The sequence below is a fragment of the Stegodyphus dumicola genome, chromosome 10 (assembly GCF_044657685.1).
Source record: "Stegodyphus dumicola isolate Sdum_Otavi_A_Nest chromosome 10, ASM4465768v1".
In the NCBI taxonomy this organism is placed as follows: Eukaryota; Metazoa; Arthropoda; class Arachnida; order Araneae; family Eresidae; genus Stegodyphus; species Stegodyphus dumicola.
The window spans coordinates 159,236,255-159,262,018 of NC_140777.1; the positions used below are offsets into that span (position 1 = coordinate 159,236,255).

The 25,764-nt window shown below is 32.3% G+C and overlaps 1 protein-coding gene across 6 annotated transcripts in view; it reads left to right on the top strand.

The window, feature by feature from the left end:
- The window catches only part of SPoCk (secretory pathway calcium atpase), a 253,313-nt gene that overhangs the window by 147,737 nt on the left and 79,812 nt on the right, over positions 1–25,764 (top strand). For all 6 annotated transcript variants that reach the window (XR_015043598.1, XM_085825761.1, XM_085825757.1 and 3 more), the window contains 5 exons: positions 2,502–2,651; positions 2,868–2,936; positions 3,258–3,400; positions 11,463–11,587; positions 14,284–14,381. Coding sequence is in view for 5 of the 6 variants with exons in the window: in XM_085825761.1 (XP_085681887.1) it covers positions 2,502–2,651; positions 2,868–2,936; positions 3,258–3,400; positions 11,463–11,587; positions 14,284–14,381 (585 nt within the window). In the remaining variant the exon portion in view is untranslated. The remainder of the gene's footprint in view (positions 1–2,501; positions 2,652–2,867; positions 2,937–3,257; positions 3,401–11,462; positions 11,588–14,283; positions 14,382–25,764) is intronic.

Sequence of the window (25,764 nt, forward strand, 5' to 3'; positions counted from 1 at the left end):
TGTCAAAGGTGAGCCGTGGTCGGGGCGCCCTACAACAAGCACAACTCCAGACAATGTGGAACGAGTTCGACGGATGCTTGCAGCAGATCAACGACTATCTTTAAAAATGAAAGCTGGCGAATTGCAGATAAGCCTAGACAATGTGAGCACCATTGTGCACAAACATTTGCATAAACATAAGATATGCGCTCGGTTTGTATCGCACTCACTGTCAGACGTGCAAAAGCAATACCGGATGGAAACCTCTGGAGATTTTATCGACATGTGTGACCGGAATCCGCAATTCTTGGAAACAATAATTACAGGAGATGAGTCGTGGTGCTATCAATATGATCCGGAGACCAAGCGGCAATCCATGGCATAGTGTTCAACCTCGTCACCCCCTCCCCAAAAAAGTCGTTTGACATAATCCAGGATCAAGACGTTGTTGATCATCTTTTTCGACAGTAAGGGTTTGATCCATCGTGAATTTGTACCTGGGGCTACAACCGTCAGTGTGGAATACTATGAGGGGGTTTTCAAACGGCTGCTGCTACGCATACGCCGGGTTCGGCCACAGTACCAGAATGGACAGTGGAATCTGCTCCATGACAACGCACTAGGTTCCAGTTTTGGATCACCTTCCATATTCTCCAGATCTGACTCCTGTGGACTTCTTCCTGTTTCCCCGCCTCAAAGCAGTTCTGAAAGGCCAACACTTTTCCGACATTACTGAGATCCAACAACGTGTGACAACGGTGCTTTGAGCCATACCGAAAGAAACGTTTGCAGACGGTTTCCAACAATTGTATACCCGATGTCAAAAGTGTATTGTTGCTAATGGCGAATACTTTGAAGGCCAGTAAAGCTATTTTGCTTGTTTCCTTTTTTTTATGGTAAAATTCACCGAACTTTTCGAACACACCTTGTATTTGTACATTATTATTTCGTAAATGAAACCTCATTAAGTTCTCTGTAGTGGCTGAATTGGTGCTGGTGGTGGATGATTGTGAATAGAAATACTGTTCTCTGGAAATTTCTGTTTCTCTTGATGTTGAAGGCTGAATACCTGTGTGACCAGTGATGAATTTCTAGTGTCCAGCCTACTTCTATCATGAAGGCTGAAAGCTGATTTGTGGAAGTTATTGCCTCGAAAATATTGTGATCAGCATGTCACCAACATCTCTGCTGTTGTTTCTTATCTCACTTGTCTGATAGTAACTTTAGAACAAATTGCAAATTTGATTGTTGCAAAGAGGGCAATATTGCATCTCTCGTTGACATGGATCCTGGACATGGCCATGCCAGGATCCTGATATCTGTGAATTGGCATAAGTTTTGTCCCTGATTCCTGGCCATGGTTCTTGAACACATTATAGGTGACAGTGCATCTGTACTCATTTCAGTGCCATGTTTGAAAAAATGAGTCTAAGGATCTTCCATGCCTCTTTCTCTACAGTTAAACCACTTGAGAGCACTTTTCGGCTCATTGGGTATTTTAAGTGCTTCCATGGTCTAAGGACATTATTCACTTACAAAATATCCAAGTCTTCTCTAAGATTCAATCCTAAGCCCAATGATATGGCGAGTACCAATGCTAACCTCTGTACCAATCAGGGTGGCCATAAACATGTCTAGGGTAAATTTTATGGTCATATGTTCTTTACTTCCTGTGTAAGTATCTGGTCTCTCATGTGTAACTTTATTTCTCTGTAGATTTGTATGTTTTTTGAATCATTAGAACCATCTAGCACCAGCTTTCAATGTACTCTGTGTGTCTAATGCTAGGCTTTTCTTGTAATTCTTTACATAAAAACCTAGCCTTCTTCTGGGCAATTATAAAACTCAATAGTGTCCACGTCTGTATAAAGTTCTAGATTGTCTGTGATGGCAATTTATCTATCTCTGAAATCGGGTCCAGCCTTTTGTATTGGTAAACGTGTGTAAATTTTGACATTACTGCATCTTTCCTGCCTTTAACAATGCAAACTTTATATTTCAGTGTCATGTATATTGTAGAATGAAGTCGATTTATATGCAGAGTTTTTTGTATAATTTTCTTGTCTTCATACATTGGAATTATTTCAACTTTTCTTCTAAAACAATAACAGACCTTTGATTATTTTAGACTTATTCATATTGTTACTGTATGCAGAGCATTTGTTGAAAAGTCTGTGTTTCCTGATAGCATTTTAGTTTTAACCTTTTAACATATACTTTTCATAGATGAAATGCATTAAATTTCATTGTTTGTTATTAAATTCTTACTTTATGTAAAATATTTGAAAGGTAGATTTTAGAGGGAAAATTTTTTTTTCCCCTTTTGACTTGGAAATTGCTCAAGAAAGAAAATTAATTTAATCACTTAAACTTTGCTTATTATTATCATGCTGTCAAAATGTGTATTATTACTTAAGTAATGTAATAAATTTTATTACTTAAATAATATAATTTATTATCTTTTACAAAGAACATAGTGTAGTATATTATTAAATATATTTATATAACCTTTTTTTTAGTAGGCAGTTGACATTGCTATTGATGAAAGCAGTTTTACTGGTGAAACAGAACCGTCTAGCAAGGTTACAAAACCTTTAGAAAAAACAAATGGAATTACTAGTATGCATAATATTGCTTTTATGGGAACTCTTGTAAGATGTGGAGTTGCAAAGGTTTGTAAAATATTCATATATTTAAATTGAATAATTTAATGTTTTACTTTTTCTTTTTTCTAATTTTATTCATTATTTTCCATAAATGGACTTTTGTTAAATATTTTTCTGGGTAATAAAGATATTCTGCATTATCTTCTACTCTTGTGATCTGATGTAAATTAATAAAATTTTAAATATTAGATGTTATAATTGCATGAACACTTTTATCTGCAGGGTATAGTGATATCTACAGCAGAGAATTCAGAATTTGGTGAAGTGTTTAAAATGATGCAAGCAGAAGAAGTATGCATTTACTATTTAATTTGTAATTTTTTGGTACTAACAATTTCAAAAATAAGTGTAAATAATGATTCAAAATAAGTTAATATATATAAGCTAAATTTCATTTAAAAATTTTTTTTAATTTAATTTATTTATTTATTATTATTATTTTTTTTTTTTTGGTTAAATCAAGTTCTCAGAGTACACGAAGTTATGAATTGAGTTACAGAGAAATCAGATTTGTGCACATAAATGCAAAAATATACTGTAAGTTAATACATACACATGTTATTATAATTATATTTTTATAAATTTCACAATAAATATATCTTCTTAATATAGGCTCCCAAAACACCTCTTCAAATAAGTATGGATACATTGGGAAAACAACTGTCATTGTACTCTTTTGCTATTATTGGATTGATTATGCTAGTAGGCTGGTTTCAGGGAAGACCTATAATGGAGATGTTCAACATTGGTGTAAGGTATGCATATGTTTTTAGTGTTCATTGTATAAAATTATGTTTATTTCTGAATGTTTGATGTCATAAAAGATGTAAAAGAATGTTAACATGGTTTCCTAAAAATGCCTTATTTCATAAAATAGTATTTAATTGTGAGCGTATGAAACTAAAGTATGGTAAAAATCCTAATTAATCTAAGTGATGGAGAAAAACACCAGGATTGAATTAGTAGGTCTAAGAAACAGTCATATCATTATTTCTTGGTAAATGTGTATATTTTTATAATATGTATGTTCTTCATTTATCAGATGCAAAAATTATGAATTCTGATTATATCTCTGTTCAAATAATGGCTTCCAAATATGAATGTTTATTGATAGATTATGTCAACTAAAATTCAGTCTGTATTAAGAGTCCTGTTAAAGGAAAAACTATTAAATATGGAAACATAAAAAATTTTGATGAACTTTATATACACACTTAAATATATTCAGAATATCTCAAGTTTTAATCTTTCTGTGGAGAAATTTGAAATTTTCTGTGAGGTCTCTCTGATGATAAACATTTTTCATAAAAAATATTTGTTACTGAGACATATAGGGTTGCATATAGGACTTTTTGAAAATCCTCCCCACTTTTTATAATTACTTTTCTTTTATAATGGTTCATGCATTTAAAACACGGTGCCATTAATTTCCATTATATTATTATTGTTATATTTTCCATTATATTATATACTTTTCCAGCTTTGAATTTTCATATTTCCATCGTCTTAAAATAATTTTCCATGTCATCATTCTGTATATACATATATATATATATATATATTAACATTAAGAAAAGAGCAAAAATTATCAACAAGAGTTGGAATAATGTAATATTTTCAAGGTGCATTCCGAAGGTCAGACCATACCGTTTTCTTCAGAAACAGCTGAAAAAAAGGCATATTCAAATCTTCAAAATATTTTTTCAGAATTTCTTTTATATATTATAGCAATTTTCATTCTTTTTCTTATTAAAGCTATTTTTATCTATCTGTCTTTGCTGCTCATTGCAATTGTAGCACTCATAGTGGATTCCACAAGATGTAAGTACCGTAATTTCCGGAAAAAACGCCACGGCGTTTACGTGTTTAAAACTTAAATTTTCAGCGGGTGCGGCGTTTCTACCCATGCGGCGTTTAGGTGCACTAAAAATAAAATATTTCCTATGATGGTCATTGTACATAGTTTGGATGGCCTTGTCATTGTGCATAGACTGGTGCTGTTCCCACACAAAAGACCACTCAGTTGCTTTTTGCGAACGTTATTTTGTTTACATTCTTTCCCTTGAACGGACCTACATGCCTTATTCACCCTAAACAAGATCTCAGAACAATAACATTCTTCCCCCTTTCAAATCAACATTCTCATCAGTTTGAATAGTCTCTCTCCTCTGCCATTCGATGAATCTTCCAGGACTCATCCACTCCCCACCCCTGCCTTTTCTGTAATTTTTTTCAAAGGCGGACACGACTCCACCTGCCTCGAAATAACGAACTCTGACGTATTTCCCCTTCAGCATGAATGGATTTTTCTCGGCATTCTGCCAAATATAGATCCCATCAGTTTGGGTACAAGTACTTTTTGGATAGTTTTTAATTAGGGAGCAGAAAATTTTTGAAAATGTCTCTAAACGGCACAGAAGCTATACATTTCTTACCTTTAATTTATTTTTGAGTTATGGTTTCATTTCATGCATTTTTCTTAACTGGTATGTCATATATCAGGACTTAGGTTGAGTTTTTGCATCTATACGGCCCACGACGATGTCACGCGCAATTTAATCTATTGCGGCGTTTCTGTGTAATTTAAATTTTTTTCTCGCCATTTCTCTCGATTGCGGCGTTTACGCTGATGCGGCCTTTCTTCCGGAAATTACGGTAGTTAAAAAAAAGGGGGAAGTTCCATATCTCCTGTTCTACTCATCCTATCTACAAAATTCAACTTGCATTTTTCATGTTCTTTAAACCATGACTTAGTATATATGTTTTAGATTTATACATACATATTCTAACATGCATATTTTGACACAAAATTAGACATTTTTGGAAATGATATGCTGACTTTTTTCCATATTTCGATTCTATGACTCAAATTAGGCCTAAAACCAAGTTTGTAAAATTTGGGAAGAAACTTACCGAGTAATTCGAAAATATAGTTTGACACAGTTTTCTTTTCTGTCATTCTGAATAAATCAAAAAAAAAAAAAAAAAAAAAAAAAAAAAAGTCTCATTTCTTCTTTCTTAAAAATATTGTTATTTTGTATTATATTTTTTTATCACAGTTGTTATTTTTAGATTTTTTTTTAAGAATTGTATTTTAAATATTTGAGTAGCATTGTTAAATTATAGTTGTTCAAATAGTTATTTTAAAAATTCACATTTATTTATTTGGATTATGTACTTTAAATATATTCATGTAATTTAAAAAAAAAAAAAAAAAAAAAGATTTTATTTATTTAAATTGAATTTCTTTGGAAGGAATATTTTGTGATCCAGTATTTATCATGTTGCCTTTGAAAATCTATTCTGCAGTGAAAGAGAATTGAGAATGATACTGCATACAAACAGTTTTCCCACAGGTTTATCCCTGTGCTGCTGTTTTACGTATTTTAACATCCTAGATTTAGTTTACTAAAATATTAATAAGCTAAATTTTTTCATTTTTTAAATTGCAAGAATCAAAAAGTGTACGTTTTAAAAATAAACAAATAAAATATTTTATCTTTTTATTGCCAGAATTTTTCTTCTTAATAGCTTTTTCCCTCAAGGAAATGTCTGTAATTTTCTTGAGGCATTTTGTAGATATCCACATCCATCCCCCTTTCTTTTTATTTCCTATTTACCATAGCCACTTATGAAATAGCTTGGTTTCCATGACATTCTTATGATCAAGAGGTCCTTCCATTTTGTCAGAGTAAATTAGTGAAGCGATTTAGTCTATGATACTGAACATCTTTAGAGGCAAGTCATTTTGAAGGTAGACTTTAATCAAAACTAAAATCATTTTTAGTTGATGCTCATTTACTTCTTTGGATAAATTCCTCAATCGCCAACAAATTCGGCAGAGTGAAAACCTCAGCAAAATATGCTTTGAACCTCCAGATATTTCGGCTTAAATGCACAATTTCTTTGAAGTGATTTTTCGCTGTTGTTCTTTCTTTTAATTTCTTTCTTTCAGAAGCATTTATTTCAGTATTGAATGTACAGTTCTTTTTAACAATTGTATTTCCATAAATTTTGTATTCTTATCAAATTCTCATAAAACTTCAATTGTATCATGCAGGGAGACTGCTTTTATTTTCTTGAAGTTTAAATTGCTAATTATTCTTAAAGTAGAACCCAAAGTACAAATAGATGAGTTAAAGTATCCTTACCAATTAGAGAGATAAAAAATCTCTAAAATTTTTTAGTGAAGAGAATCCAGGGTTTATTCTGTCCAACCTAGTGTTCACTCTTTATATTAGGTGAAAATATTCCAAATCATATAATTTTGACTAATTTGAGACCATAAATGAGATACTAAAGAACATATTTATGAGAGAAAACCAGCCAATTGAAACATTCTTTGTAAGAGAGTGAATAAAAAAATTTATATTTCATATACTTTCTTATTAAAAGGTATGTCCAAAACTGTCAAACTTCTTAGTTCAGTTTATATTGTTAAATACTAGTTTGCAACTCCTGACTACTATGTAGGTATATCGTGCCTAAGATCTTTCACTTTTATGGAAAAAGTGAAGAATGAAACCAAATATAGTCAAATTTCAATAAGCTAAAACTGAAGAAACATACCTCTGAAAAAGTATAAAAAATTTAATTTTGAATTAATATTGATTTCAAATAATATGTTTTTATATTCAGTTGAACTTACCTTCAAATTTGTGGTTCCAACAACCATTCGTCAAAAATTTCGACTAACTGAAGTTTGAGTAATTGAAATTTTAGTGTATATTCACAGTGTGATAGTTAATTTAACCATTCAGCAACCATGCACATAGTAGTTCATTAATCAAGCAATGCCGACCCTCATTTTCGTATGCTTTCTTTTTTGTTGTATTCCAAGTTCCAAAGAACAAACTAGCGAGCAAGCCTGCCAGATGAGCGGGCTATAGCCAAAGCAAAATTTGCAAGTTCTACGAATGCCCGAAAAGCAAATGTTTAAAAACATTTCAGTATGAATGAAATTAGTTCATTCTTTCCAAGCAATTTCTAAATAATTTTTTTTATTTCCAAACCAGGAAACAAAAATGTTGACAGTTCAGCTTAATAAGTATGACATCATGATTGAAATTTAGTTTAATATAACAACATTTTCTCAATAAAGAATTAATGTGGCATTAAATATATCGTCTCAATTATGCTAACATGAAACAAAAAAGTTGCCAACAGGAGTTATTTATTTAAATGTTGATATTAATGAAAAATTTTCAACGTACAATAACATCACATGCAATCACGTACTTTCTTCAGTGTCAGAATATGACCTTATATAATAATAATGTGTTTCAAGTTTGGCAATATTTTTATTTCATATTTTGTAAAACTTTACAAATGTTTTATCAACAAACTATGTGATTTGAAAATGAGCAGTGGCAACACTTTCCAAAATAAAGCAGATTTTTATCTCCAGTGCGCAAAACTGTTGCCACTCAGAAAAATGAGAGCTAATTAGCATTTTCAGAGTTTTTAATTAATATCTTGGCTGATTCGTCGCTCAAAGGAGATAATGGTTGAAATGCCTTCCCACGAATTTTTGGAAATGGTCATAATATATTTAATGTGTGGCAATGCTATTTTCATTGCATAGTTTGTAAAACTTAGAAATTTTTTATTAACTTTACAGTTTGAAAGCTAGCAGCGGCAACATTTTTTGAATAAAGCATATCTCCATTGTGCGAGACTCAACTCAGAGAAATAAAGTCAATAATTAGCATTTTCAGAGTTTTTTATTAATATCTCAGCTAGTTAAAGTCATATGAAGATGAGAATGGTCAAAATAGCATGCCACGAATTTTTGAGATCTGGGGGTACCTTTCTTGAAGCTCAACCTCCCTGCCATTTTGGAGGAGATAATGCACAAAAAACAAAACAGAATTGTGGAAACAATGTGGAATTTGCCAGCAGTGGAAGAAATTGAAGTGAAATTCTACAGGAATAGAGAATTTTGGTTATAATTTCTAAAGAGAACAACAAGGAGATATGTTTGATATATTGTCACAGTTGCCGGAGTTGCTTAGTGTGAGTCTCTACATTTCTCTGATATTTTTTTAAGTGAAATCATATTACTGTGTATTTGGGGAGAAGTGTAGCACAAAAAAATTACTGAAAGATTTGGAGAAAAGAGAAGTGTTTTATTTTTTTATCACATAATCTTCATTTAATAATTAAAATTTGCATTTTAAATTACTAATGTATATATTCTTTTGATATGTTGACAGTGTTTGCCAACTTAAATATCCATAGGTTGGCAATCTTGTTTAACATACACCCTATAAAATTTTATCTTTTCTTCTGTAAAAAAACTGCGAAATTGCGCTAAGGTGGTTGCTTTAATATGTAAGTACCAATGCATTTAGAATTGAAGGTTTAGCCTGAATAACACAGGATTAAAAATTTTCAGTTTAATTCTCAGCTATTTAAGTTAGCTACTCAGCAAAACATTAAAATTTGTAGCATTGTTTCGGCACTTCAACTTTGAGTACTGTTTGTTATTGTTTTCAATAAATTATCAAAAGACACCTACTTTGAAGAACACTTCAAAACAAAAATATAACATTGTTAAGTTAAATCTAATGTCACTTAATCTAAACACCTGTTTATATTCCCAGGGGAATAACGCAGAGAGATAAAAGTCCCATTCTTAGCTTAGATTCGAAGAACACCAGGCGTATGCAATAATAGCGAATGTAACTGAACACTCATTTGTACCCTGTCTTGGTAGTTTTAAAACCAATACATTAACAGAACGCTGCCTGAGATATAATAGTTTAAATATTTGCAAATCAAATAGTAAATTAGAATCTAATAACCTAGTTCCTAATTTCCATCAGTGGCTGAGCGTTTTGCTAATTGCTCTTATTTTATCCTGGAGTAAGTCATTCTTCTTCAGCGTAGGTGGTTGGTTGGTCTGTGTGTCAGAGCCCAGTGTGGAATCTTATTAAATCTGCATGAAATGATATTCTTCAAATACTGTCTACAATACATGCTGTGGGTGCTCTGCTGTGTGCAGTTTGTTAAAACTACTGAGAATAAATTCAAAAAGTACTAAATCAAGCTCAATCTTACTACCATACAGATTTGTCATTTCAGTCTTCTCTACCTTATTTATATGTATCATCGTGGTTATAAATATCTGTTCTGTAACCCATGTACTTTTTTCACTGAACTGTGATATATTATTTTTTATTGGTCTTTGAAATAACAATGTTTGTACATTGGTGGACCATTGCTAAGGAAAGGAGCAGCACTAATGGTAGCAACCACAAAATGGAAGACGAGAAAATGTGGAAATTACCGTAAGTGCAGGGTACGCAAAACATGTTGTGCATATGCAAATTTAGGATTGCCGACATGTTAGGATTAAGTTGTTCGACATGTGATAGTTGCTGATAAGAGATATAAAGGATTTGATGCATATTGGCCATTGTTGTTTAAAAGCAAAATTGTTTAACAGGAAAGAATCAGTTATTAAAATTAATTTTCAGTATGTCTTCCAGACATCACTTGGATGATTATACACGTGGCCATATTATTGGCAAGATTGAAAAAGGGCAAACTATAACAAATGTTGATAAGGAGTTCAACAACAGCCAAAATGTCATTTTTAGGCTTTGGAAATCATTTCAGACAAATGGAATATGTAGCAAATGTCACAAAGGTGGCTGTATTCACAGTATAACCCTTGCAGAAGTTAGGTACATATACTGTCGACAAAAAGAAGCCAGTGCAGAACAGCTGCTGTGGTAGCAAATAAGTTGCTTGGTGCTATGTGTAAGTGAATCAGTCATCCAAAGAATTGTAGCCAGGCATTTGCATCTAGGTTGGTTTGGTTTGGCTTATTGAGAATACAGCAAAGCACACTAGGGCTATCTGCATAAGGGGAGGGATGCCTTCATGGAGGACTTTCTTAGGGAAACTGGCTCATATACATGTTACACATGGGGGAAACCACGAAAATGCCTATGCAGCCAGCATGTTCGCGGAATTCGAACCTCAGACCGAACTACCAGTGTTTAGCGATTTTACCGCTTGCCCGCTGGTGGGCCCATTTGCATCTAGGAGGACCACCATCAAGACACCTGGAGAGAATACCAATAGGCTTATGTACTATTCTGAGATGATAGTAAGTTCAGTGTATCATCGGATTGTAGATGCCAGTTGATCTGTCGGGAGAGTGGTATTCCATGTATCCGATAAACATACAGGAAAGGGATTGATATCCTACATGTAGTGTCATGGTATGGGTTGGGATCATGATCACTGGCCATACGTCACTCTATGTGCTTCCAGCTGGGACTATGACTGACCAGCGATACCTTAATGATGTTATGCTGCTTCATTTTTTCATGTTCCATGATAAAATCGTTTTCATAGAAGACAGCACAACATGGCATCCAACAGTCGTTGCCGATATGTATCTAGAGAATGGGGATATTCAGTGTCTCATATGACCAGCACATTCTTCAGATCTGAATCCCATTGAAAATATTTGGAATGCTTTGGGAAGGAGTCTTGTTGGTCAACAATGCCCTCCAATAAATAAGGACATCCTCATCTGTGCACTGACAGAGGAATGAGATAAATTACTTGAACAGCTGCTGGATAATGTGCAAAGCATCACACAACATTTGGAATCTTCCATTTCTCTCCATGCAAGCCATATCTCATATGCCTGTAGACAGTAATTACACTTTTGCCACTGTTATGTTTTCAGCTTAAAATGACCATTTTGTCCCTTAAATCTGACCTTAGCAATTGTCCACTAGTGTATTTCTTTGAATAAATAATTGACCATATGTTATTTATTGATTATCTGCACAGCCTTGCAGTTGCTGCTATTCCGGAAGGTTTACCTATTGTGGTAACAGTTACTCTTGCCCTGGGAGTCATGCGAATGGCTAAAAGGCATGCAATTATCAAAAAGTTACCAACAGTTGAAACTCTAGGTATTTATAACATAAAATAAATATACATTAAAATATTTCTGATTTTATTATTTTATGTGCATCTGTTGCTGCAAAATTAGTTTACGTGTATGTATAAGTACTTAATTAGTAAGCATTATATTATAAGAATTGTAAATAATAATTCTGTTGTAATAAAATATAATATATTTTAGGAGGATCATTTTTCTCCTCTTGAAAATGTAGTCATGGATTAATCATGAATATGATCAGAGCTAACATTTAAAGTCAAATTGCATAACATTTTCACTTTACAGCCTGATATTTAAACCACTTCCTTATCATGGTCACTTTTATGTAGATTATTACGATCAATTTATCATCCTTATTTAACATGATCACTTTTATATAGTTACTCTGAGGGGGGAAGAGAAAGATAATCCTTGGTTTAAATAATCTAGCAATGAAATGATAGTATAATAATTAATTATGATTATTAGCACTAAATCCGTAAATGTAATTTTCTAATTGGAAACATATAATACTATTATTAATAGCAATTACCTTTTTCTGATAATTAAAAAAAAAAAAAAAAAGAAAAGAAAAAAGAAAAAACACTTAAATTCTGTTATTGTATACATGAGTTGTAAATTATCCTGTTAGTATACATGAGTTGTAAATTATCCTGTTAGTATACATGAGTTATAAATTATCCTATGCACTTAAAATCTGTGAGACAGTTTTCAGAGGGGGGGGGGGAATATTAGATTAATTGCAAACCTACTTACCATACGTATATATCTTAGATTTTTGAATCATAATGTTAATGCTTAATCATAATGCTTTGTTAATTTTACATTCCTTTTTCTGAAAAAGATGTGTAGGTTTGTCTGAAGACTATTTTGCGATAAGAGTTAAAATTGTTTTTAAACTCGCTTATTCATCTCTTAATTTAAATTTAATGTTTAATGGTGCAAAAATAGTTGGCAAATTCTGAGATACAGTATTATGTTATGTATTTAACCTTTTTCACACTTTGAACATAAGATATAGCAGAATTCTAATAATCCACATGCTTTGTGGCTGAGGGTTATGTGGATTAGTGAATTTTCTGGATTATAGATCCATATCTTTCTGAGTTTTATTTTAATTTTTTCTTGCTAATTTTTGCATTAAATTTGAATTGTCTACTCGTAAGCAAAATTCTGCACATTCATAACTTTAAAATTATTTAATCAAGATTAATTGAATATGAAGTATATTTTAAAAGTAATGAATATATATATTTAATATGACTTCACAAAGAAAATGTCAGTACAGGAGAAAATAGTAGAGGGAAAGTTTTTTTAGAAAATAGAATAATTTTTTTAATAAAAATGTATCAAAAAATTTTATCTAAAAAACTTATTATCTGGCCAAAAAATTACTTTTTACAATCTTAAGCAAGAAAAATAAGTACACTGTTCTCAAATTGCCCCCAGTAGTATCAGTTTCCTTAAATTTAATTCCTGTGGTAATTCTGTTGTTACATTCTATGCATTTGCAGTTGATATAATGACACTAAATTATTATACAAGCTCTAGTTTTTAGGAATCTATCCTTACTCATGGCTGATGTTAAATATCTGGTTGTTGGAAATGTCATGATGCATTTGATCTATGTTTTACAAGATGTATTTCCTGGCACAAAGAATACATTTCAATTGGTGATAACTTGCCTATTTTGCTCAATAACATTGTATTTGAGTAAGCTGTAGAATTCCTTGTTCATAGAAGCATCTCAAGAAATTGAAGAAGGTGCTGATTTACAACCTCATCTGAATTGAATCTTATGCCATGCAAAGACTATTGAGTGAAACATGTAGAAGTCTGATTGTACAAGGTTAGACTAATATGATCACCTCCCATCCACACTGCAAAAATTTGTGACAGTGACCAAACTTGAGTGTGGTTTTGCATTGTCAAGATGGAACACAATGCTTTTATGATTAACGAATTGTGGCAATTTCTAGATGATGTCTTCATTCAGACTGTTAAATTGCCGACAGTACACTTCAGAATTGATGTTTTGGCTCTTGTGCAGAAACTTAAGAAATACAACTTTAAAATGCCACTGCACTGAGATCATAATCTTTCTCTAAAGAACGTCTGCTTTTGATGTTGTTTGAGGCAAATCACCCCCTTCAGGATCAGAACACGAATGATTGCATACCATGTGGTTGTACATGATCCACTTCTCATCATCAGTTTCCAGTTGCTTCAGAAAAGGTTTCATGTTTAATGAGCATGTCACATATGTTTATCCGTGCCATCAAATTAACTTCCTTGAGTTCATGAGGAACCCATATATCGAGTTTGCTTATGTATCCCAGTTTTTCTCATGATCTTGAACAGTTGAATGATGGATGCTCAATGTTTCTGCAGTCTTTTGTATTGTGTAGTAATGGTTTGACATAATAAATGCCTTTGTTTGGTCGTCATCAACCTCAAATGCCCTTCCTGACCAAAGAATATCGTAGAGAAGGAAAGGGGGGAAATGCTGTCATTCATGATCCTTATTTTAAAAAAAAAAAAAAAAAAAAAAAAAAAAGAGTGTTGAATAAGTTCAATAATAAATTCACTTCTTCAATTAAATTATGTTTTAAATATAGTGTATTTTCTGTTAAAAAGTTTATTTTCATGTACGTGTATGCTTATAGAATCTTTCATTTTTATGTATATAAAATTATATATTTTTAGGATGTGTTAGTGTTACCTGCTGTGATAAAACTGGCACCTTGACCAAAAATGAAATGACAGTTACATCTATTGTGACATCTGAATTATATCATGCAGAGGTAAACTTGTGCAAATTTTTAATGATTTATAATTCGTTTTTGGTGTTTTCTTTTTCATTTATATCACTTAAAAGCTTATATTCCAATCCTTTAATACTGTATTTTAAGATTTAAGCCCAAAAGTTTGGCTAGAGTACAGTTTGGTACATAAAATAATAATACTAACAGTCATGTAAATTCTTGACTCAATGCTAAACTCAGAAGACTTTTTTTTTTTTTTTTTTTTTTACTTTTCTGCTTACACTCATTCGGTTCACTAGTGACCGAGCAGTGAAATTGTTTAATGCTAGCAATTCGACCTGGGCTTGATTCCAGGTAAATAGACTAGCTGCATAGGCATTTTCATTGTTTTTCCCATGTGTAATCTGGATATAAGCCTGTTTCCCTTAGAAAGTCCTCTATGAAGCCATTCCTTCTCTTAGATAGCTCGTGTGTGCTTTGCCATAACCAAATAAATAAGCTTACATAAATTTTCTGTAATTTTCACAGTAGCAATATGTTAAGAAAACATGTGTATTCCATGAAATGGGAGTATATTTGTATAGAAATCAATAGCTCAAATTTTCCTGAAACCAAGTATATGTGATATATTTAAATGCATTTTAATTTAAATAAAAATGTTGCAGATTCATGACTTTGCTGTGGAGGTAAAGATATATATTTTACTTTTATTTAATGTAAATATGATATGCAATTATATCTCAACAATTTTTAAAACTTTTGAGCTTGCATTAAAATTATTTATATAAAAAACTCCTTTACTTTCTCGCGTAAAAGTGGGTTTAGAAGTAGGAACATTTCAAGAGTGCAAATCTATGAACCTCTAATGTAAGAGGTAAATTTTCTCCATTAAGCCCCGTTTCCATTAGTGTGTTGCGAATGTGTAGCGTCTTTGGGAGAAATGCATATGCAGATGGAAGACCATTTAAACTATTGCATTGGATTTATGCAAACGGAAGTTCGGTGGTCGATTGCATTTATTGTCACCAGATGTGTCTGTATTTAACTTATGAAATTTGGACTCTTAAGATATTTAAATCCCATGTGTAAGCACGATTGTAAATTATTTAATTGTTATTAGACAAAATATCTATTGAGAAAATGGCAGCAGCTAATTTCTGGATGTCGTTCTATTTATAATTTTAAAAATATTCATTGAGATGATGTATGCTTGAAATTTTTAATGGTACGATGCAGTAAGTACGTTTGTTATGTTATGTACGTTTATGAATACGTTACGTGTAGGTTATTAAGATTTATCTTTAAATAAATGTTTGTCTTTTACAACCATTTTGCGAGTGATTAATTTAACTACAAAAGGAAGTTAACATAAATCAGAAGTGGGATTATTCTGAAACCTAAGCCTAAAGCTACAAGAATTTGCTATATGTAAATAATTTGAAAAGAATTTGAATTTCAAGGTATGTGCATTAATTGATGTAACATATTTATTATAGAATTTATTTTTGTTATTTTTTTATCATTTTGGAAAGAGAGTTTATTTTTTTTTCATTTCTTTAAATTTAGAAATATATTTAGAACGTCAAACAAACTTATAAAATACCAATAACTGTGTTCTACTAAGTTGTCTAATTGGAAGTTAATAATAATAGCATATATATATATAATTTGCATTTTAATGAGTATGAAAATGTCTATTTTCGGTAAGGCAAATAAATGCGATTTAAGAATATTAGCTGAAGAACTGGGAGAAGATGTAAATGAGAGTCATAAAATGAGCGATTTAAAAAAGATAATTTTGGCTAGCAAAGAGTACGATGAAGAATGCGCCAAAGAATGGTTAAACATTATAATAAATGAAAGAAAAGAAAAAGAAGAAATTGAAGAACGAAAACGTCAAGATGAAGAACGTAGGCGAAAAGAAGAAATTGAAGAACGTAGGCGAAAAGAAGAAAGAAACGAAAGTATGAAGAAAGAAAACGAAAGTATGAAATGAAATTTGAACTGCAAAAACTATGTATTTCAGTAGAATGTAGATCTACAAATTCTTGCACCAATGAAAATGCCAGTTTTACGCACATGAATCCAAAGTTAGAGCTTCATCGTTTGATGCAAAAATTTAAACCTGACGAGAATGATATCAGTTTATATTTAATCATGTTTAAACGTTTGGCTAAACAAGTTGAAATACCAGAAAATACATGGGTTACTCATTTGTTTGGCTTATTGCCATATGATATTGCTCAGTTAATCACCAGAGAAACCGATGAGATTGCAAACTATTATAAAGAAGTTAAAAGGATCTTATTAAAACGGTACAAGATGACACCTGAAAAATTTCGCCAAAAATTTTTTACGCACAATAAGAGTGTAGGAAACACATGGAAGAATTTTGCGTATGAGTTAAGAAATTTTTTTAATGAATGGATAAGCGGAATTAAAGTAGATACTTTTGAGAAACTTAGCAACCTTATTGTAGCGGATCAGATAAAACGTAAAGTGTCTCCAGAAGTAAAAGATCATTTTATTGACATATGGTCTGAGTTGATTTCACCAATTGATTTAGTTGAAAAACTAGATGATTATGATACCTTGAAGTCAACTTTCAACAATAAACAACCATGTAAAGAAGGGTCGTACGACAAACGAAACTCCTTTAAAGATGGCCCAGTTGCTACAATCAACGAAAAGAAAAAACTCTACGGTATCACACATAATGAAAAAGGTGAACCAAAATGCTTCAGCTGTAATAATTTTGGACACATCTCAAGGGACTGTCCGCTGCCCAAACCAATAGTAACATGCCGAAAATGTTATAAAACAGGTCATAAAGCTAAAAATTGTGCTACTAAGGCTGAAAATAATCATTCAAACGATAAAAATTATTCTGTTGAGCAAGTCGGCGAAAATTCAGAAGAGAGCAATTCATATTTGGAAAAAGCAAAGCTAAATAATTCTGAAGAAGTACAGGCTTTAATTGATACGGGGAGTTCTTGTTGTCTCTTAAGGACTTCAGTTGCTCAGAAACTTAAAGTGAAACTAGAACCTGCTATGACTGAATTGTACGGTTTTGGAAATCAAAGGGTGCCTGCAGTGACCTCTATAGGAATGATTAAAGCCGATATTAAAGTTGATAATGTAAAAGGCCAAGGCATAAATATATACCTTGTACCTGATAATGCACAGCCAGTTGATCTAATCATCGGACGGACATGGCTTGATCTACCTCCACATCGCTTATGTCAGAATAGGAAAAAGATTTCACTTTGGGTATAGGGAAGATGAACTGTTTAGTAACCTCCAAATTGATGAAAAAATAAGTCGAGTCTGCCTTAAAGCTCTTGAGGAAAATGAATTAGAGAAAAATACGATCAGTGTTGTCTGTTCTCAAACAGATTCTGTAGATAATGGATTAATTATGATAGAAAACCCTTCCGAAGGTATAGGCTGTTTATTAGAAATTAAAAATGGCGAAACTTGTATACCAATGATTAACGTTGGCGATAGAAGTGTTAAGCTCCAAAAAGATCAATGCGTTGGGAGAGCAGAAGAAGTTGAACTATGTTTAAATACTGAAATTTCTGAATTGAGCTCGAACTTAGCAAAAACGGAAAATATTAACAACATAAAAGTTCCTATAAGTTTAAGCCAAGTTAAAATTGACTCGGATCTCGACGTTGATCACCAGCAAGAGTTATTGTGTCTTTCGAATGAATACAGAGATAGCTTCGCACTAAATATTTCAGAACTCAGGTGGACTGAGTTCATAAAAATGGACACTAAAGAAGATATATTCATTCACCAAACTCCAATAAAGAAAAACAATACAAAAAGTGCCGTTCAAAGTGTAGGATATGGTGAATTAGGTGCATTTGAAGTTGTTCAAGAGAAGAGGAATGAAGCTGCAAATCTGATTGGACTGAATCGGACTTCGGAGAAAAATAGTCCTTATGCTGCAAATAGAAATCGACACTGTGGCCAACTGTTCTCTAAACACCACTTCATGCCAAGGCAAGGACAGAATGACGAAAGTGAGGGTAGTCAGAGCCAAGAGAATGTAGATGATAAGCAGCAACTACAACCTCAAAGGCCCGTACGAAGGCAATTATGTCATCCGTACTTCAGGCAATATTGTAGTTATGTATCCATAGGACTTCCACGAAACGTAGGACGTGATGGAAGTGAAGATGAACAAAATGAAAGAAAAAACAAAGAAAGAGTTTCAGGAGGTGGAAGAGAGAATCACTGGAATCGTAGACGATTTTATCAAAAGTGCTTTAATAGCAAAACCCACTATCATAGGAATGACACTGAATGCAGTCAAAGTAGAATGGAAGGAGAAGCAACTAGTACACATACTGAAGCAAATGACGAAGAACAGCAGCCTTGCGGTCAAGGATCTAGATCTTGTCCACTTTACAGATAAAAAATGGGTTGTCGAAAGCCCCACCAAGCTGATTCACATGCTAAAAACAGATCTTCGGAGGCCATCATTTGCAGAAATACAGCAGATGATGATAATGACGAGGTTGACGATGAACTTAAAAGGCCCAAGCGAATAGTGCACAAACCATTGCGCTATAGAGACTTTGTGTAGGACTTAAAGAATTTTTTTAATTATATTTAATTTTATGTTTTTTCTACCTACTTATTATATTTTGTTGTTGTTTATTTGTTGCTTTAATGTATGACAAGATTTGGTTCAATTGAGGACAATTGAAAAGTCAGGATGGTCGAATGTAAGCACGATGTAAATTATTTAATTGTTATTAGACAAAATATCTATTGAGAAAATGGCAACAGCTAATTTCTGGATGTCATTCTATTTATAATTTTAAAAATATTCATTGAGATGATGTACGCTTGAAATTTTTAATGGTACGATGCAGTAAGTACATTTGTTATGTTATGTACGTTTACGAATACGTTACATGTAAGTTATTAAGATTTATGTTTAAATAAATGTTTGTCTTTTACAACCATTTTATGAGTGATTAATTTAACTACAAAAGGAAGTTAACACATGTTAATTTGAAATTTTTATTATTTATTCAAATAGCCCTAAATGTAATCTTTGGGTCTATCAGTATGGAAAAAATTTTTGATAAATTTTTCCTCTTCAACATTTTTTAGCGCATTTAACTTAAATCTCTAATCATTACCAAGCGTAATGTCAAAATAAAAGGTTACCATAGTCCTTTATTATTCAATTACTAACATAAAAAAAGTTTTTAGGCATCGCTGCATGAGCCATTACTCAAGTTGTCATGTTTTGATAAACATGCGGTGATGAAAAGAAAGTATAATAAATAATGATTTGCGAGGTTGGCATCAGATCAACGATGTATCTATGTGGATAGTTTCGGTTTGAGATGTATGCCAAGCAGATACGCATCAACGAAGCCAAATTACTGATCGTACAAATTTATGCTAAAATGTTTGTTTCTTTAATAACAAGGTATTTTATTTAGTGTTGAAGTGAAATTAAGAATCGTGATTCTATAGATGTTGTATTTTGCATGGAGGGGGGGATTAAATGTGCATGCATATAAAGCCTAGGAGAAGGATGTTGGTGGATGTTGGTGGTTACCATAGTCCTTTATTATTCAATTACTAACATAAAAAAAGTTTTTAGGCATCGCTGCATGAGCCATTACTCAAGTTGTCATGTTTTGATAAACATGCGGTGATGAAAAGAAAGTATAATAAATAATGATTTGCGAGGTTGGCATCAGATCAACGATGTATCTATGTGGATAGTTTCGGTTTGAGATGTATGCCAAGCAGATACGCATCAACGAAGCCAAATTACTGATCGTACAAATTTATGCTAAAATGTTTGTTTCTTTAATAACAAGGTATTTTATTTAGTGTTGAAGTGAAATTAAGAATCGTGATTCTATAGATGTTGTATTTTGCATGGAGGGGGGGATTAAATGTGCATGCATATAAAGCCTAGGAGAAGGATGTTGGTGGTGGTTTTGAGATCCGGATTTTAGATCATCCCGGATAACGGACATCCGGATTTTGGACTTTGTACTGTACTATCGAGAGCAAGGTTAATAAAGGTTCAGGTTTCAGGTTCAAAAGGCAAAATGAGGATATACTTCGATAATCGGGATTGACTGTTACACGTGAAATGGTATAACAGACTATCATGTAAAAATATTTGAGCATGCAACAGAAAAAAAAAGAAGCTGCTTACAATACGGAAAGCAGAAAATTCAATAAAGTAGATGATACGAAACTACAGTATCGATGATTTTCCCACATAAAATTTTTTAATACATTCAGAACACTACAAAAAATCAAAGCATTAAAGGTTTGTCTGAAAAAAAAGAAAGAAATAAAGAGTGAACCTTATACTAATGCTAAACCTAGTACAGAGTTGCCAACTCTCCTGATTTAGGCGGGAGACTCCCGATTTTCGACCGCTCTCCCGCCAACCCGATTTACAATATATTTCTCCCGACTTTTTCTTATTCTTAATATTTCTCACGATTTTTATGCAACTTGGCTTAATACTTTGTTATATGAATAAAAAAAGTGCTTTTGGACGTCTGAAAGCAATTGAATTTTCTCTACATTATATCTAAAACAAAACCTTGCGAATCAGATAGCTTCTGCTTTGTGAGTGAGAGCATTATACGTATCCAGAAACGTCATTCTCCAGTTCTCCAATAGGGTTCGAGCTCCACTGCGTGTCAGCTGGCATATATTAGCCAATGAGGACAAAGCAAGTTGTTATTTGGACGTTCTTTTTAGTTATTTCGTTCATTTTGTCCTGAGTTGTGTGAGTACACGTGGCTTAGGGAAATAGTTTTAGAAATTATCATCTTTTGTTACGTCTGCGAGAAAGGTGAAATACTCGTGTACGTTTCAAAAATCGTACACAGTTGACTTTCCTTCCATTATTTCCTCAAGGAAATGTAATAAATTTGTGATGTGTACCGCCTGTCGTTGCGATTTTTCGATTTCGTATGTTGGAAGGGCGGATGTTCTCAAACATGTGCGTACACAAAAACACAAGGATAACATGAGTTGTTTTGAAAAAAACGAAAAATTAAATTTTTCTTCGGAAACAAAGGACCAAAAAGTTATTAATGCAGAATGTCTGTTCTCTGCCTTTTTACTGGAGCACAACCTGCTACTGAATGCATTGGATCACGCTGCAGCTTTATTTAGAAAAATGTTTCCCGATAGTGAAATCTCCAAGAAATACTCAAGGTGCAAGAATCAAAACAGGTGCAATTGTTAAAGAAATGGGTTTGAAAAATAAATCTTCAGTTATTGATTGCATTAAAACAGCTCCGGTCTGCCTCTCTACTGATGGAAGCAATAATACCGATTCAAAACTGTATCCAATTGTTGTTTCTTTTTTTTATCCAGAGTCTTCAGAAATTGAGTGCAGTTTACTTTATGTTCCCACTTTATAAGGACATTTGACAGGCTTTAATATAGCACAGCTAATTATTAAAACTTTAAAAGAAAACTGCAGGCACTCTGGATAATTGCTTAGCACTTGGTGCCGATAATGCACCAGTATTGGTAGGCTTGGAAGGCTGGTGTTGCAGGCATCTTAAGAAAGGAAAATTCAGATTATGAGGTGCACCTGTCACCTCTTAAATTTAGCAGCTGAAAAAGGGGCAACTTCTTTACCAATAAATGTGGATGAACACATTGTTGATATTTATTATTATCTTGAAAGGAGTTCTAAAAGGAAGGAAAAATTAAAACAGTTCCAACAGCTGCATAACAGCAGTTTACAATTAGAAAACTTGGATGAAGTTATAAAATCAGCTACGATTGACACCCAGTGGAGTTTAATTGCAAAACTGAAAGGTGCTGATGGAATTTTAAAATATAGTGAACTGTCTAGAATTGTGTTGGTCATCTTGACAGTTCCCTATAGTAATGCAGAGTGTGAGAGGATCCTCAGTGTTGTTGGGAAAACGAGGACTAAATTTAGATCTAATATTAGAGATGGCACATTAGAAAAACTTTTATCAGCGAAAGCAGGCCTACGTGGCAATTGCTGTGAACACAATGATAAAGTTTCTTTCTTAAAGAAAGCAAAATCTGCCACTGTTTATAACATTTGTACAAAAACTGATTAAAAAGTCTTTTTTTTTTTTTTTTTTTTTTTCTTCTTCTTAAATGATGCGTGTAGTAAAAATTTTTTTTATGTGTAAGGTATTTTGTGTTGCTTGCATTTAAGAATTAGTTACTACTTAAAGTTCATTCATTATTAAAAACTATATTTTTATCATTTAAAAAGTCTTTTTAACATTGTGAAAAATATCCTGATTTCTTAAAAAAATCTCCTGATTTTTTTCATCCCTTGATTTCCATCACTTGGGTCGATAAAATGAGTACCAAGTTCACTTGGGGACTAAACACTGGGGGTTCTGCGACAAGCTGACCACTTGCTCAGGGCCTTACTCACCCCAGGGCCCATGGTCAAGAAAGCAGATTTCGGGCACTGCAGGCCTTGGCCTATTAGGGCTGTTATGCCACTGAGTTTTTTAGTTTAGTAATATAAAACATACTGCGCTTTTTCTACACAGATAAACAGTACCAAAACGAATAAAAATACAGACAATATAGTATTGCATAAATTTAAAATATGGCTTTATTCCATTACCAGGATATACTACTTTACCTGCATGCCTTCTGTTCAATAAAACTTTAAACGAATCTATGAAGCTTAACGAACATTTGACAAAAGCTCATAGCGACAGAAAAGATTTAAAATATTTTAAAACAGTCAAAGAAAATTTTTTGAAAATACCATTATTGTGACAACATCTGAGCAAGTTGGCAATGGAACATTTCTTATAACATTTCTTTACTGATTGCAAAGTCAAAAAGCCACACACCATTAGTGAAAAACTTGTTCTACCTGTTGTAAATCCGGTAATAACTAGCTTTCCATATTATAAGGTTACTATCACAAATTTATGCTAAAATGATTGTTTCTTCAATAACAAGATATTTTATTTAGTGTTGAATTTAAATTAAAAATCGGGACTCTCCGTATGTTTTATTATGCATGGAGGGGTGAATCAAATGCGCATGCGTAAAGCCTACTAGAAGAAACGTTATTGGTGGTTTTGATGTCCAGTTTTAGATCATTCCGCTTAATGGATGTCCGGATTTCAGACTTTGTACTGTATTTTCAAAATATGCCCAAATTTGGGGAGAAAGCGGGTAATATATAAAATTTGGCATTGATTCCTTCATTTTTAATTTCTTCAGGGTCATAGCTCGATAATTATTAGAAATCTCGTTTGTTTTAAAATGCACTATGAGCAGTTATATTTTATGCATAATCCATAAAATATTATTTTTAATTAAAAATTTTTAATTCATATTTCTTTTTATGGAAGAAGTTATAAAAATAACCTTTTTCTTTCCATATACAGTGGTGGCCAAAATTGTGGACACTTTTGGAAATTTTTATGTTTTTGAACTTTGTATGCTTATAGAAAATGTTGCGTTTCACAAAATGCAAACTTGTATATATCATTTTAAAGAGAATTTATTACTGAATTCAATACAAAACACAAAATGATATATACAAGTTTACATTTTATGAAACGTAACATTTTCTATAAGCATACAAAGTTCAAAAACATAAAAATTTCCAAAAGTGTCCACTATTTTGGCCACCACTGTATATTATACACATTAGGTAAAGAAAATGGGAATATTTAATTAATTAATTCCTGCACTTCTTCTGGAGAGGATTGAATTTAAAAGCAATTATTATAGTAAGTTTTTTTTTTTTTTTTTTTAAATGTTTAGGGCATTTATACCGTCTCGTGTTAATTGGTAGTGAAAGTTTAGAGCTGGAAACATCCCAAAGTCTCAACACATGTATGTACATGCACATAAAAGTGAAATAAAATATATATATATATATATATATATATGTACAGGGAGCATACTTTAAATTCGTATTATGTAATTTTCAAAATTTTTTGCGGGGAAAATTTAAATAAGAGCATAAGTAGAACATTATGTATATAATAATAGAAATAATTTATAAAACACAAATATAGATCAAGTTGGAACAAGAAGCTAAGAAAGTTGCAGACAGGGTGGAAAAAGTGAATAGGATTCGAATTGACGACCCCCAAAAGTTAAGCCATGTTATTGTCAGCTTTACCAGTAAGCTATCATCAGACGGACAAGGTATGCAATTTTGGCTTATATACATCATCAAGTAAATGAATTCTTAAAACTAAATTTTTGGTCCTATTTCAGTGTGCTATCATCTAAAAAATTCACCAGAGTTTGTTCTTCAGCTTCAGGACATTTCTTACAAAAAACACCTTTTAAAGTGGTATTTCGATTGAAGTTAAACATACTGCTAAAAACATATTGCATGTGCTTATAAATGTATGGTAGCCAAAAAGGTATATTTATAAATAGAGAAATACAAATTTAACATACTCTTGAATGCAGTGGAATATTTAAAAGGCTATCAAATTTAATTTATAATAATTGCTTTTAGTTTTTACCTGTTTCAAAAGAAAAAAATAGCAGATCTTTTAATGCCATATCTGATTTGCTATAGCAGTTTGATATAGTCAGACGTTTGTTTTCATTAAGGGTAAATGTGTGTGCAGAACTAGAAAATAATTGTCAGGACAAATTTTGCTATTTCATGGACTTGGAATTATAATTTTTGCGCCTGATTTTCTCTGCGAACTAGTACTGTAGTTGCAGTTATCTTATTTTTCTTATCTTTTTTTTTAACTAAATTCAGCTGATTGCTGTCTTTTTCAGCACGCAGATTTTCTCGCTATAATTTTAATTCAGAAATAAGTATTTTTTAGCAAAATATTATTTCCCTGATCCAGCGTTCATCGCTACTTCTGCCGCCATTAGTTTTTGGTGACGACACCTGATTGCTCCTTTTTTACCATGTGACTCCAATGCTTCCACAGACATATGGATAGAAGTTGAATATTGTTGAACTCCATCCGTACGTCATCCGTCACCGCACATTGACCGAATCGCAGATGTCAATCAAAGTGAATTCGCTCTCTGATTGGAGAAACGCATGCGCATCGCATACGCAGAAGTGGAAACGGGCCTTTATCATTGTTAAGTGTAAAAATGTGTTTAATGTATTTTACTGTTCAAATGATTATATTTGGGTGTCTGCTTGATTTTTTTTTTAAATTGTTCTTGGCAAAGCATGAAATTATTCATTTGTGACTCCTGCAATTTTTTTTTTTTTTTTTTTTTTTTTTTAATATTTAATTTTTACTTATCCTGTTTTCATAGCAAAATAAAACCTTTAATCTTCATAAGATTGTCTGCCATTTTTTATGTTGGACAAATTGCAAATTCTTGTAGAAAAATATTTATCATTCAAGATTGTTACTTTCAGTATTTTTTAGGTATTAAG